Source organism: Kogia breviceps, chromosome 12 (assembly GCF_026419965.1).
Source record: "Kogia breviceps isolate mKogBre1 chromosome 12, mKogBre1 haplotype 1, whole genome shotgun sequence".
In the NCBI taxonomy this organism is placed as follows: Eukaryota; Metazoa; Chordata; class Mammalia; order Artiodactyla; family Physeteridae; genus Kogia; species Kogia breviceps.
This window is the reverse complement of record NC_081321.1, coordinates 56,957,508-56,971,882: the sequence shown is the minus strand read 5'-3', so window position 1 is coordinate 56,971,882 and position 14,375 is coordinate 56,957,508. Positions and strand designations below refer to the sequence as shown.

The 14,375-nt window shown below is 38.4% G+C and overlaps 1 protein-coding gene and 1 non-coding gene across 10 annotated transcripts in view; one reads left to right on the top strand and one right to left on the bottom strand.

Annotated features, from left to right (window-relative positions):
* Positions 1-538: 538 nt before the first annotated feature.
* FRS2 (fibroblast growth factor receptor substrate 2) overlaps positions 539-14,375 on the bottom strand; it is a 121,015-nt gene continuing 107,178 nt past the window's right edge. For all 9 annotated transcript variants that reach the window (XM_067009728.1, XM_067009729.1, XM_067009727.1 and 6 more), the window contains 6 exons: positions 13,216-13,310; positions 7,188-7,279; positions 5,481-5,667; positions 4,525-4,683; positions 3,220-3,383; positions 539-1,615 (listed from right to left, as the gene is read on the bottom strand). In XM_067009728.1, the coding sequence (XP_066865829.1) occupies positions 665-1,615; positions 3,220-3,383; positions 4,525-4,683; positions 5,481-5,667; positions 7,188-7,253 (1,527 nt within the window). In that variant the 5' untranslated portion in view covers positions 7,254-7,279; positions 13,216-13,310 and the 3' untranslated portion in view covers positions 539-664. The remainder of the gene's footprint in view (positions 1,616-3,219; positions 3,384-4,524; positions 4,684-5,480; positions 5,668-7,187; positions 7,280-13,215; positions 13,311-14,375) is intronic.
* On the top strand, positions 6,738-6,864 carry LOC131767513 (small nucleolar RNA SNORA25). The gene has a single exon (XR_009338722.1). It is a non-coding gene; the product is annotated as a small nucleolar RNA SNORA25 (small nucleolar RNA).

The following is a 14,375-nucleotide window of genomic DNA, read 5'->3' as shown; positions in this document are numbered from 1 at the left end:
GACACCATGAGATGAGTAAACAGAAAACCTCGTCTCTTTCCTGCCTTTCAACACACCAACAGCAAACCATGTTCACGAACGTAGGGCTCTTTCTAGAAATGCTAAAGGCTAAGGAACTGACTGGTACATAGGAGGTGTGGTACTTCTATTTCCATACATATGTCCTGGCTCAAGTCAAAAAGCCTACAATTAATGAAATAAAGGATTCCTCATGTTACATGCTGGAGGTCACATACCATGAATAGTAAATCTACAAATAGTACTTTCAAAGCCTAGAGTTATCTGTTAGCAATGCACATTATCAAGAGGCTTTATAATATGCTTTAAATGCCAACCATTACTTAGACGTGAATGATATGCATGAGTCCAGAATCTTAATAAAAATTGACCAGCATGTCACTCACTTCAATTCTCATTTTAAATAGGCACTGTGAAAATGGGAATGCTGCTGTACAGTAATGAGTAGTATAGAATGAAATTAGTGTTCTTTTATGAGTACCTGCTCTACATTTAATTCCCTTTAAAGAAGCACATGAAATAGTCAGAAAAAATTTTTTTTATCAGTCTATAAAAGGAGTTAGTGTTTAGAAATAAAAATGAAGCACTTGCATCTTCATTTTTTTAAAACTTCACAAAGGTGCAAACAATGTAATGGTTTCCGGGCTCACATGGGCAGATCAGTACTATTGTGTCTAGTTTTCCTAGATGTACCATCGTCTCGTGGCAGTGCTTTCTGCAGATTGGACATAGCAGCAGTTCTCTCGATGTCTATCACAGCATACAGCTCTGTGCGTCTGGTAGGGGTCTGTGGAAGGGGAGTGGTAGGCGTTTTTGGAGTCTGAGGGTTATCAGAGTCACTGCCACCTTCCAAGTCAACCTGTATGTAATTGAGCTGCCTGTGTTCTAAACTTGGGCGTCTGATATCAAAGTTAAAGACTGTCGGTGTACAGTCCCGACGCCTCGAATATTCTATTTTGTGAGCACTTGCCGGCACTGTTACATTCTCTGTATTTACATAGTTATGCATTGGATCAAGATTATTATGGTAGCCATTTAGAGATGGGGTCTTTGGTCCTAAATTGTCATCTTCATCCCTACTTAGCTTGCGGGCTTCCCAAACAGGAGGCAAAGATGGTAGATTTTCGTAGTTTAACAATGCAGTTCTTCTCTGAGCTGAGTTGTTGATATTCTGGGTATCTGAGGTACTGGTGGACGGCAGACGACCTCTCCTGAGCCCTGAGGCACTGGGGAGAGATAGCCCATTTAGATTTTCATACACCAGTTTGTTAACAGAGGGCGCGTCTCTTCGTTCATCACTGTCATAGCCAGTGTCCCATTCTGTGTTATTCGCACCACTTCCGCTGACTTGATCTCTTCCAAGTTGTTCCAGTTTCTCTTTTTCCATTAATTGCTTTTGAACTGGGGTTGGTCCTAAGACAAACTTGACTCCTTCAGGTTCAAGAAGAATCTGAGGGTCCCTGTCCTCAATATTACTTGGTTCTTCTTTTGGTGTGTTGCTTTCAGCATTAGAAACCCTCGCCTCCAATGGGATGTGCACACTTGCGCAGTTTTTCCGTTCTTCTTGTACACCTGTAGTGTTGACGTAGGTATGTACCTAAAACAAAAGAGGAAAGTGAATCAGTAACTTGCTTTAGAAAAAAAAAAAGAACAGGACTTCCCTGGTGGCACAGTGGTTGGGAGTCCGCCTGCCGATGCAGGGGGCGCAGGTTCGTGCCCCGGTCCGAGAGGATCCCACGTGCCACGGAGCGGCTGCGCCCGTGAGCCATGGCCGCTGAGCCTGCGTGTCTGGAGCCTGCGCTCCACAACGGGAGAGGCCACAACAGTGAGAGGCCTGCATACCGCAAAAAAATAAATAAATAAATAAAAATTAAAAAATAAAAATAAATTTAAAATAGAACAAAAAAATTTGCCTGACTATATCAATTAATTTTGTTAACTTTCTAAGTATATTCTTACTTCAAAGCTTTTGTACCTGTTTTTTTACCAACAAAAAGGTTGGGGGGAGGTGGGAGAAATGTAGAAATGTCTTCCTAGCTTGATAATCGAATAACTACTTTAAAATACATGTGATGGTGAAACATGATAAGCATTCTGTAGAAAAAATAAAAAATCAGGAACAAATGGAGATTATTACTTTGATTTTGTTCTAAAATTCTCATCAATGCATTCAAACCTGATTTCGAAATCAGGTATTAAAAAGGAAGAGAAATTTATCATAATTTATAGATGATCTGACTATATAGATAGACCCTACTAGATTCAATATGAGTTCTGTAAAATGCATAGATATAAAATAGATACCAAGAAATTATTGCCACTTAGAAAAGTTTGTGGTATTTTGTGGGGGAGACAATATAAAAAAAGTTCAGAAGTCTATACATAAAATTTGAAAAACTCAAAAATAAAATTTAAAACTAAGGGAAATGTAATTATAGTAAATAAGAACTCATTTAACAAGAACACAAACAAATGGATTTCAAAACAGTAAAAATTTCATAATGATAAACAACCATATTGTTGACAAAAGTATAACTAAGTAATACATAGACAATGTTCAACCAGATAACTTTATTCCTAAAATGAAAATATAATAGTCGGGAATATTAAATTGCTCTGTTAAACCACTGACAACAAAATCTGCCTTATTGCTAGTAGTCCACTAACTATAAAAACTGTAACATAGGGCTTCCCTGGTAGCGCAGTGGTTGAGAGTCCGCCTACTGATGCAGGGGACACGGGTTTGCGCCCCGGTCCGGGAAGATCCCACGTGCTGCGGAGCGGCTGGGCCCGTGAGCCATGGCCGCTGAGCCTGCGTGTCCAGAGCCTACGCTCCGCAACGGGAGAGGCCACAACCGTGAGAGGCCCGTGTACCGCCAAAAAAGAAAAACAAAAAAAAAATCTGTAACATAAAAAGCTTTCATTGGAGGTTATTGTAACAGAACTGGCCATTGGTTATGCCCATCTTTATATATAGATGCACCTCTCCTGTGAACCCACAAACTTACTGTAATGCTAAATTTCCCTCAACACCTATATATATTTGCGTATATGACAGAAAATACATGCTATTTCCTCTGAGTCTTCACTACAAAAGTCATATACAAATAATGACAGCTAAAATTCAAACTAAAACCTTCAAGTGTTAGCACAATAACACTCCAACCCCACACAATATGTTAGACAGTAGGACATGCTTACTTGTTCCTCAGCCACAAGCAAGGGATGTGTAGACTCTTCACCTACTGAAGGCAGGCGTGCACTTCCCACAGAAGGATGTCTGCTTGAAGGATGGGATGAAGCGTCTCCAAATGAGGGGTATCGGGGATATCCATTAGGTAAGTTCTGAGCAGCAAACCCTGGAGCTGAGTTTTTGTTTGTTTATTGGTTTAAGAAAGGATACAGGGGTAGGGCACAGAGAATAAAAATGAATGAGACTGCTGGTGGGAATGAAAATTGATATAGCCACTATGGAGAACAGTATGGAGGTTCCTTAAAAAACTACAAATAGAACTACCATACAACCCCGCAATCCCACTACTGGGCATATACCCTGAGAAAACCATAATTCAAGAAGAGTCATGTACCAAAATGTTCATTGCAGCTCTATTTACGATAGTCAGGACATGGAAGCAACCTAAATGTCCATCAACAGATGAATGGATAAAGAAGATGTGGCACATATATACAATGGAATATTACTCAGCCATAAAAAGAAATGAAACTGAGTTATTTGTAATGAGGTGGATAGACCTAGAGTCTGTCATACAGAGTGAAGTAAGTCAGAAGGAGAAAAACAAATACCATATGCTAACACATATATATGGAATCTAAGAAAAAAAAATGTCATGAAGAGACTAGGGGTAGGATGGGAATAAAACGGAGACCTACTAGAGCATGGACTTGAGGATATGGGGAGGGGGAAGGGTAAGCTGTGACAAAGTGAGAGAGTGGCATGGACATATATATACTACCAAATGTAAAATAGATAGCTAGTGGGAAGCAGCTGCATAGCACAGGGAGATCAGCTCGGTGCTCTGTGACCACCTAGAGGGGTGGGATAGGGAGGGTGGGAGGGAGGGAGACGCAAGAGGGAAGAGATATGGGAATATATGTATATGTATAACTGATTCACTTTGTTGTAAAGCAGACACTAACACACCATTGTAAAACAGTTATACTCCAATAAAGATGTTAAAAAAAAAAAAAGAATGAGAATACAATCAGCACTGAGAGGTTTAAGGAAGGTGTTTCTGGCAAGACATATGAGAAACCAGAGCAAAACAGCATACGCCCTCCACTCTAACTTTCCACTCACATTTTAAATAATATGAAACATTTAATGTTTTCATATTTAAATATTAAAAATGTTTATAATTATAGCTAACAGTTTTTTAAAACTCACAATCACTATACTTATGTTAGCCAATGGTAATTCCTAACAATTTATAGATTAAATAACCATAATCTATAGTTTATAATAGAAAAAGGAAAATGGACACTTACTTGTAGGTGTTCGAGGTGTTCTGGGGACTTCCAATTCTGTCTGATGATTATTCCTTTCAACAACTGGCTCCTCCACTACATTTATACTATTATTCTGCATAATCTCTTGCAACATATTAAATAATTCTTCTGCACGAGCACACTTAAAGGCAAAGATTCCTACAAATAAAAACAAGAAGAAGAAAATGGTCACCACATCTTTAAAAAAGACACAGGAGCACCTGTCAAAGAACCAACTTGTAAAGTAAGCATTCCATGCACCAATCGCAAGAAAAGCCTTTAAAATAAATGTCTGATAAATTAATTATATTCCCTGTTTCAAAACATAAACCCCAAAGTTCAGAGAATAATTTTCATTTGTCCATGGGTGATGGCTCAAAATTAGGAAGACAAAAACAAGATTTGCAAACTTACTCTAGTCTGCTTTTTAACAGCAGGGGGAGCCCAACTTACCATTACCAAGGGAATTCTTATCACTTGACAGGCCCTTGCTCTGTGGTTTACAATCATTACCTTGTTTAATTATTGGATTACCGTTGCCCTCTGATACAGAAGAAATTTGATGCGACAGAGGTCATGCAACTTGCGCAAGGACTTTCAAGAAGTAGGTAGCAAAAAATAAAAGTACGTTCTGTTTGACTCCAAAGTTTAGGTTCTTTTCCCCGAGTTATAACAGTAAAGACACATAGGCAATTTACTGGGACTAATCATTTACTTACTGCAAATCTTAAAGTTAATATGAGCCAAAATTCTGGACATAGAAAACATGCTTAATAGATGCTTGATAAATGAATACATAGTGTACTATGTCTCTTTTTAAAATAATCCACTTATTTGAGAATGTTTTATTCTGGATAAAAGTAAAACATTAAACATCACGTATAGAATAACTGAATTATAGAATGATATTTCAAATATGATAATGTTTGGAGAAAAAAAATAAAGGCTCTACCTACCTTGTCCAGTTTGACACCTTCGACCACTTTCAAAAGAAAAGAGATTCGAATCATAGCCATAGCGTCGGAGGCAGAGGTAGTGCCATTTTACCGAGTCACGTTTGCGAGTGTATAAAATCAGTTCCGTGTCTGTAAGTTCCATTATGCCAGAACCTAACTCATTCCCATCATCATCCACATTAATGACCTAAAAAAGAAAGTTTAATTAGTGCTAACTTAATGCTCCCACTTGACAGTTATGCACATATTTCACTAATTTGTCAGGAAAATGTACTATTGCTTATTGGTTCAGTTATTGGTTCCTTTGTTAGTTCATTCAACAACCAATTGTGTGTTTAGGGCATGGACTATGTAGCAGTGTAATACTCAGTTCATAACCACAAAGAACTCACATTCCCACTGGGGAGATAAGATATACAAACACGAAAAACACCACAAAACTGTAAATGCTTAACTAACAAATGAGTGCAACAGAGGCTGTGAAATGCAGGAACTGTGGCAGAGGGTTGTTGGAGAAGCCTTCACATAAGAAGAGGAGGGACTTTAGCTGGGCCTTGGGTATAATTAAATTTAGACAGGAAATAAAGTTAAGAGGGAGAACTGGTGGGTCAGGATTTAGGGGGCACATCCTGAAGATGCACTGCTACAGCAGAGACAAAGGTATGTTTCAGAGAGATCAGGACAGGACTGGCACTGAGTTCATGTAAGGGAAGGCTTCGTACTGCTCAGTTTCAGAAAATGGCTAGAGACTATAAAGGAAAGATAACACTTAGGGAGAATTTACTATACCCCTGGGTTGGGCAAAGTGCTTTACTTGTGTTTTTGTCATTTAATACCGATCCTAAACTGCAGGTAATACTATTTTCTCCACTGCACACAAATGAACAAAGACTTAGTGATAATGTAACCTGCCAAAGGTAACAAAGCTATGAAGCAAGAGGGCTGTGACTTACACCTAGGTTTGTGTGATCCAGAGGCTATGATTTACAGCAGAATGAGGTCAGAATATGAAAGATTAATGACTGTGGATGAGTAAGGAATGGAGCACTTATAGCATCTAAGTAACAGAACACCACTGAAGTTTTAGAATGATGAAGGAGGAAGATTAATTTGATGTCAACTGCAGGATGCATCACAGAGGTGACTGAAGATAGAGTTCAGTTATGAAATTGTCCAGGCATTAAACAATGACTGGGAGCTGGTGACGGGACTGAAGAGGCACTTATAAAGTGGCATTTTAAAGACAATATTATCAGTAGGTCATTTCAAACAGGGCTGATGGGACCAAATCCAGGGGCTCTTATCACTGTGACCAAAGATTGAGTTCTTCAGAGGATATAACAGTCACTCATTAGTGCTACGTTTTCCTGACGGAGATACAAGATTTAGGCACTCATATCCATGATTGGTGATGTCGAAAGGTAAAAATAAATGTAAATGTTTTCCAAGTTAAAAAAAAAGACAGTATTATCAGAATTGTGTGGCTCTAATGGAAGACCAAAGGAAAAGGAAAAGAGGATTTCACACTGTCAGTAAGAAAATGTTGTCATCATTTGTTAAAAAAAGAAAAGGCAGAATGGACAAAAAGTAAAATAAAAGGGTCTGAAGACAAAAGTGAGGAAATAATAAGACATGTTAATTAAGTGAAGTAAAAGAAGAGCATCCAGGTAGGCAGTGAGAGCTACATCTCAACCAGTTTTTACTGACCTTAAACTTGTTCCGATGGTTATCTGGGACAGTGTCTTTATCTGGACAGCTACAACAGCTACCCATGGCTTCTTCAGAAGACCATGTGAGCACTACATGAAAGATAATTTGCAAAAAATTATTAGATGTAAGATACAAAAGTCATAAAACAGAAAAAGACACTAGAAATCATCTAACATAAGCCCTGCATTATTTTGATGAGGAAAATTAAGCCTAAGGAAGCAAATGGCTAGAGCTAGATTTCACACAACTAGCTGGAGAATTTTGTTCAGCGATAAGAAGAATAATTCTATGAGGGAGACTTCACAGAAATCTCAAATTTAATTTGCAAAGGTCTGCCTATTTTTTTTTTTTTTTTTTGTGGTACACAGGCCTCTCACTGTTGTGGCCTCTCCCGTTGCGGAGCACAGGCTCCGGACGCACAGGCTCAGCAGCCATGGCTCACAGACCCAGCCGCTCCGCGGCACGTGGGATCTTCCCGGACCAGGGCATGAACCCGTGTCCCCTGCATCGGCAGGCGGATTCTCAACCACTGCGCCACCAGAGAAGCCCAAGGTCTGCCTATTTTAAAATTATCTAAAAGAAACCAATTTAAGTTCTCATACATAACACTATTAAAATAAAGTCATTCATGGAATTAACCCTTTATGGCTTATTAGGAATTTCAGTCCATCTTTATTAATAAATTTCCAAAAGGATGCCAGACTTCTGGCTTGGCAAGTATTTTGATTCATACCATGCATTGTAGTATTCTTTATGTATCTCAACAGACAAAATTGGTTACTAAGACACAAAAACAAATCTGGAATAGTTCATTAAGAGAGAAAGACAACTCAAAATTCAAGCTGTAACTTAACACAGAAAATACTGGCAAAACTGAAAGAGTGTGTCTATCTAATCCTTTCCCACAGAAGGTTAGAGATAAGTGGTTACAGTGACATTAAGTGTTGAAGAATACTGCAAGTGAACAAAGGAAAAATTCAAAACTTCACTTACAAACAAGAGAAAGAATGAGAATGGATGTGACAGTATTTGAAAAAAAGGAAACAAGGAAGCATAAGAAGCTACTAAACATTAAAAACATAAATCTGATTAAAATTTGCCTAAAATTCTTCAGCAGATCTTCACTACCTTCAGGAAAAAATGCAAAGCTCATCAGTATGACACATGGACCTTCACAATCTGGTCTCTGTCTACAAATCCAGTCTAACCTCTTCCCTCCTCTCTGTTTCGAGTCCTACCCAGCTATACTAAACAGTTTCCCCCAGAACATCTTATTTTCTCACACCCTTCCATGCTGCTCCTTTCTCAAGATTCAACTTCAGAGTACAGTGCCTTCAGGAAGCCTTCTCTGACTCCTACCAAATGGGCAAGTTATATTCCTTGTGTACCCCCAAAGCACCCTGAGCTTCCCAGTATCACAGCATCTTTCACACTGTTTACTCAGTAGAAATTGTGATAGACTGTTTACTTATCTATCTACTTCCCTCCACTTTGAGCTCCTTCCCAGCAGGGATGGACTTCATTCATTCTTGCATTCCCTGTGCCTAACACAATACCTAGCACACAGGAGGTGCTCTAAGTCTCTTGTGAGCTGGATGAACTGCACTAAAGGAAGATAAAAGAATGCTGGCAGGTGTAAGGGTTAAGCAGATGAAAAAGGATACTAGTGTATAAACCAAAAGTAGTGATAAGTAAAATAGTAAAGTTAAATTAAGACTCATATTTGGTGGTGTCCTCACACTGGTGAGAATGGTCATCATTAAAAAGCCTACAAATAATAAATGCTGAAGAGGGTGTGGAGAAAAGGGGACCCTACTACACTGCTGGGAACATAACTTGGCGCAGCCACTATGGAAAACAGTGTGGAAGTTCCTTAAAAAACTGAAAAGAGAATTGCCATAAGATCCAGCAATCCCACTCCCGGGCATATATCCAGAGAAAACTCTAATTTGAAAAGATACATGTACCACAATGTTCATAGCAGCACTATTTACAACAGCCAAGACATGGAAGCAACCTAAATGTCCATTGACAGATGAATGGATAAAGAAGATGTGGTATATATACATATACAATGGAATACTACTCAGCCATAAAAAAGAATGAAATAATGCCATTTGCAGCAACATGGATGGACCTAGAGATTATCACACTAAATGAGGTAAGTCAGACAGAGGAAGATAAATACCACATGGTATCACTTATATGTGGAATCTAAAATATGATACACATGAACTTATTTACAAAACAGAAACAGACTCACTGACATAGAAAACAAACTTATGGTTACCAAAGGGGAAAAGGGGTGGAGGAGGGATAAATTAGGAGTTTGAGATTAGCAGATACACACTACTATAAAAAGAATAGATAAACAACAAGGTTCTGCTATTTAGCACAGGGAATTATATTCAATATCTTGTAATAAAACATAATGGAAATGAAAAATTACATATGTATACATATATAACTGAATCACTTTGCTGTACACCACAAACTAACACAACATTGTAAATCAACTATACTTCAATTAAAAACGTAATTAAATAAATTTATATAGGGAAAATGTGTGATGACATAAGGATAAATAAAATCTTGTTACTTAAAAGAAAAAAAAAGATTTATATTTGGTGTCTTAATATGCCAGTTAAGTATCATGGTATAAAGATGACTAAGTCACAGGATGTACCTCTGAAGAGCCATGAGTCTAAAGGGAAAGACAGAGATGTCAACAGATAATTCACTATGACAAACCTCATATTAGAATACAAGAAGAGTTCCATGGGCACAGAGAAAGATGCAACTAACTTTCTGGGTTAGGAAGGGCAGGAAGCACCATTTGAGCTGGTACTTTAAAAGGTGAGCAGAAACAGTGTGCTAGACAAAAGAGAAATAGGCACTTGAGACAAGATAAAAAATTAGGTGCAAAGATAAAAGTCATGAAAGGTGGCACTGTATTCAGGAGAAAGTGAGGCATCTAGTATGACTAGAGTGCAGGGTAGGCTGTAACACAAGCATGAGCCAAACCATAAGGCATACTGAACAACAACCTAGGGATCTGGGACTCCAACTAACTTGAACCTACCCTGCCTCCACTGTCCCTGTAGTCAAATGGACATGACTCTATCAGGGCACTTATCACATTCTACTGCAATGTTGACCTGTCTCACCGCCCACTTCACTGTGATCTCCAAGAGGATAGGAACCGTGTCTTCTGAATTTTCTAGGGCACTAAGCATACTGTTTGACATAGTAGGTATTCAATAAATGTTTAATTTTTAAAAATTAGTAAGTGTTGGGCTTCCCTGGTGGCGCAGTGGTTGAGAGTCTGCCTGCCAATGCAGGGGACATGGGTTCGTGCCCTGGTCCGGGAAGATCACACATGCCGTGGAGCGGCTGGGCCTGTGAACCATGGCCACTGAGCCTGCGCGTCCAGAGCCTGTGCTCCGCAACAGGAGAGGCCACAACAGTGAGAGGCCCACGTACCGCATAAAAAAAGAAAAAAAAGTAAGTGTTTAATAAATTAGAAGATGAGAAGGAGGCCAAAAGAATATTTCAAAAAAATTTTTAAAGCAGACAGATAATTGATAGAAACAAAAAACCAAACAAAAAGTCTCTTTGAAATTGTTTATCCAGCCTCACCACTGAATACAAAGAGCTAAATGATTACTACAGTGTGGCTTTTGCCTGAAAAAATAATGCCTCAAGTAAATATTTTTCAACTATTTCTCAAAAGAAGTAGAAAAGGCATTCTTCCACTTGACACCTTCAAGGGCTACCTGTTAAGGCAGCAACTCCAATTTTGTCAGGGATATATGAATGGTGGTACAGCCTACTTGGGGACCGTTCACATTGAATGCTTCAGTTCAGTACAAAAATAGTTAATGAAAAGCCTACCATGTGACACGAAATCCTTGTATGCCACTCCAAAGAGAATGAATTTCATCCTACACAAGGTGAAAAGCCACTAAAGTATTTTAAGCAGGAAAGTGAGGTGGTCAGGAATTCCTTTTAGATACCTCCATCTGCAGGGTAATTTTAAGTGGGAGTTTAGCTCAGAGGAAGGGAAGCCAGTGAGAGACTACTGAAAAATGGAATATGCCAAAGACTTAAAACCAGAGCAGCAATAGTAGGAATAAAGATGAAAATAATGAATTTTAAAAATACTTAGGAAGACAAGTCTGCAGCACTGAGTGCTGGTATACAGGAAGTAAGAGGCAGTTTTCAGGGCGGCAGATGAAGGGTGCTGGTTCCATTACCTGAAATAGGAAAAACTTTCTCAGGCTTTCAAGAGGAAGTGATGGTGGTTAGTTCAGTTTTAGACATGTTAAATTGAGATTCCAGAGAACAACCAAACGAAGACTTGCAATAGAGAGGTAAGTACATCAGAATGGGTTTGAGGAAAGAGGTAAAATACTGGGACACATGGTATTTGAAACTATAAAACAAGACCCTGATCAAGGACAGTATAAAGAGCAGTTTGCAGTTAAAATTCTGGGGAACACAAATGCACAAATACTGGAGTAGAGAAAAACAAGTGACGGAGAAGAAAAACAGTCAGAATAGTACAAACTAAGAAAAGAAAGTGTCAAGAAGGAAGGTTCTATCCATAGTGGAGTGTTAGGTAGAGGCAGAAGCCATTCAGCAGTGAGCAAATGGAAGATAAGGAAGTAGTCCTCCAAAGAATAGAAAAGGCTCTTCAAGAACACAGTTGGAAAGGAAAGCCTAAAGTGATAGGGTATGGTTGGACATGGTTTCAAAAGAAAATATGTTTCTTGAGTTATTTATTGTTTTAAGGTGACATAGATGTATGCAGGTTAGTAATCAGTATGTCAATAAAGGTTAAAGAACAGAGGAAAAAACAAGGACACAGACGGCTACAGGATGGATCAAGACAGAGCGGGGAGGCTAGAGAAGATGAGTTCCGGGGCCCAGACTAAGAAGTCTGCCCAGAGAAGAACGAGTGCCTTGTCCTTTGAGGAGAGAGGGCAGAAAATAAGGATGGGTGGAACACAGTAGAGAAGCTGAAATAGATAACATCTATCATCCTAAATATCTTTTGTAAAATAGAAGGCAAGTTTGCACAATGAAGGACTTGAGGATTATTCTCTGAGAAGCTACCCAAGAAAGGTAGCAGGATTATTAAGTAGGCTATGCTGAGACTTAGCAGAAGCTGGAGAGTAAGATTATGCTATTTTTCTAGCTGTACTCAGCAGTCCAGAGGGTAGACAGTTCAACTGACCCAGGGTCAGAAGGTAAAAGGACAAGGAAATTAAAGGATATTGGCAATATAGGGGTTTGAAGTGATAGGCCATCAGGTCTGGTCAGGAAAGAAGCAAGAAAGAAGAGGGCTGATGAAATGGGAGAAAATGGAGGGAGGTAAAAAGGAAAAGGAGGCCTCAGTAAGGCTGAAGAATAGGCTTAGTACAACTGAGACTGTGAAACAGCTGGGACTACAGGCAGTTATAGTCAATCCTCCAGCACAGAAGGACATTTTTAATGTGGAGTTTTCACCCACATCTCTGACTCCTCCTCCTGAAGCATGAATTCCCAGGCAGGGGGAGAGGCAAGACACTAGATAGTCTGCATTTATGACAATCATATTAACACCTCGAGAGTGTCTGAGTTATGTAACACCCAATAATATGCACGAATACCTGTAAACACTTGATGAGAAACCACGTGATCTCATCATCTTATCCAGTCAAGTTTATAACTCAGCAAAAACACAAAAAGACGTACTATACTCCCTCAAGAAAGCCACATAGGAAAGTAATAAGGGTACATTCAAGAACAAAAGGTAGCTTCTGCTTGGGAAGATCAATGCTGCAACAAGTGTGCTGGGTATTTTAAATTAGTAAACACTGTCATGTTTAATTAAAGCCAATTGTCCTTATTTTGGGGGAGTGGGAGGTGACAACATATCAGGAGGCAAAATAACTATTCAAGAAAACATTATTAAAATCTCTAGTTTAAAAAGTGTAATTTGTGGACTTAATGATATTTTTAAAAGTAAACTTCAACATACCTAGATCTGGCCATTAATATTCTTAGCCTCTGCTGCAGCATCAGGAGTTTAATCATACTTCAAAACACCATGTTTTCTTTGTTTGCTGACTTAACCTACAATTAGCAAGAAAAAGTCAAGAATTGGTTATTTCTTTAAAAACAGTTTTCCTTATGAGACTTCTGGCAGCACTGCTAGTTCAGTTAATCTATTTAAACAAATTAAAAAGACTGAATTTTTGATTAAAATATATATAATTTATAAGATCTATCCTAAAAATTAATATAATGTGTACATGGTACCATCAACACAGCCTTTTCAAAAGAAAAGTAAAAATACAGTAGCTTACATTCCATGATGTTTGGATATCAGGACCTTTAGAAGCCATTGATTTTAGCTTCTCCACTACAGCTATGACATTAGACAACATACTTCTCTATACTTATCTCCACAGCCATAAAATGAGAGGTTAGACTAAACTACCTCCAAGGTTCCTTTCCAGCTCTAAAACCCCATTTTAGCCAAGGGCAGGCTAATTCTCCATATCCAGTCACGTCTCTTAAACCTCACTGTCCCTCCTGCAAAGAGTTGACTCTCTTTAGAATCCACCCTCTATATCTTCTAATCCACAAGACACCCACAGAATCTAATCAGAAGAGTCAGTCATCAGAAAACAGTATGAACAAGCATACCATAGATTCACAGGATAATGATATAAATTACAGCAATAAATTACAATCTAGAGTTTTAAGAGATTTCAATATACTTCTGAAAATTTTCTGGTTAATTTATTCACTTTTTACAACACAGAAAAAAAAATCAAATTCACTCAAGCACCGGCACTAGCATTTACTAAACAGCTATACTACAGAAGGCATTATGTTAGGGGTTTTACAAAGAGTCTCATTTTATTTTTTAATTTAATTTTATTTTTTAATGAAATGAATTTCTTTTATTGAGAAAAAAAGAGACAGTAATAAGAGCTGCATGAGTGGTGCCAACCAAAAAACTTAAGGAGCGCTGAGAAAGTCAGAGCAGTTTTGTTTTGTTTTTTGAATTTTTTTTAAAATTTTTTAATTTTATTTTTTTGTACAACAGGTTCTTATTAGTCATCAATTTTATACATATCAGTGTATACATGTCACTCCCAATCACCCAATTCATCCCACCACCACCCCCCG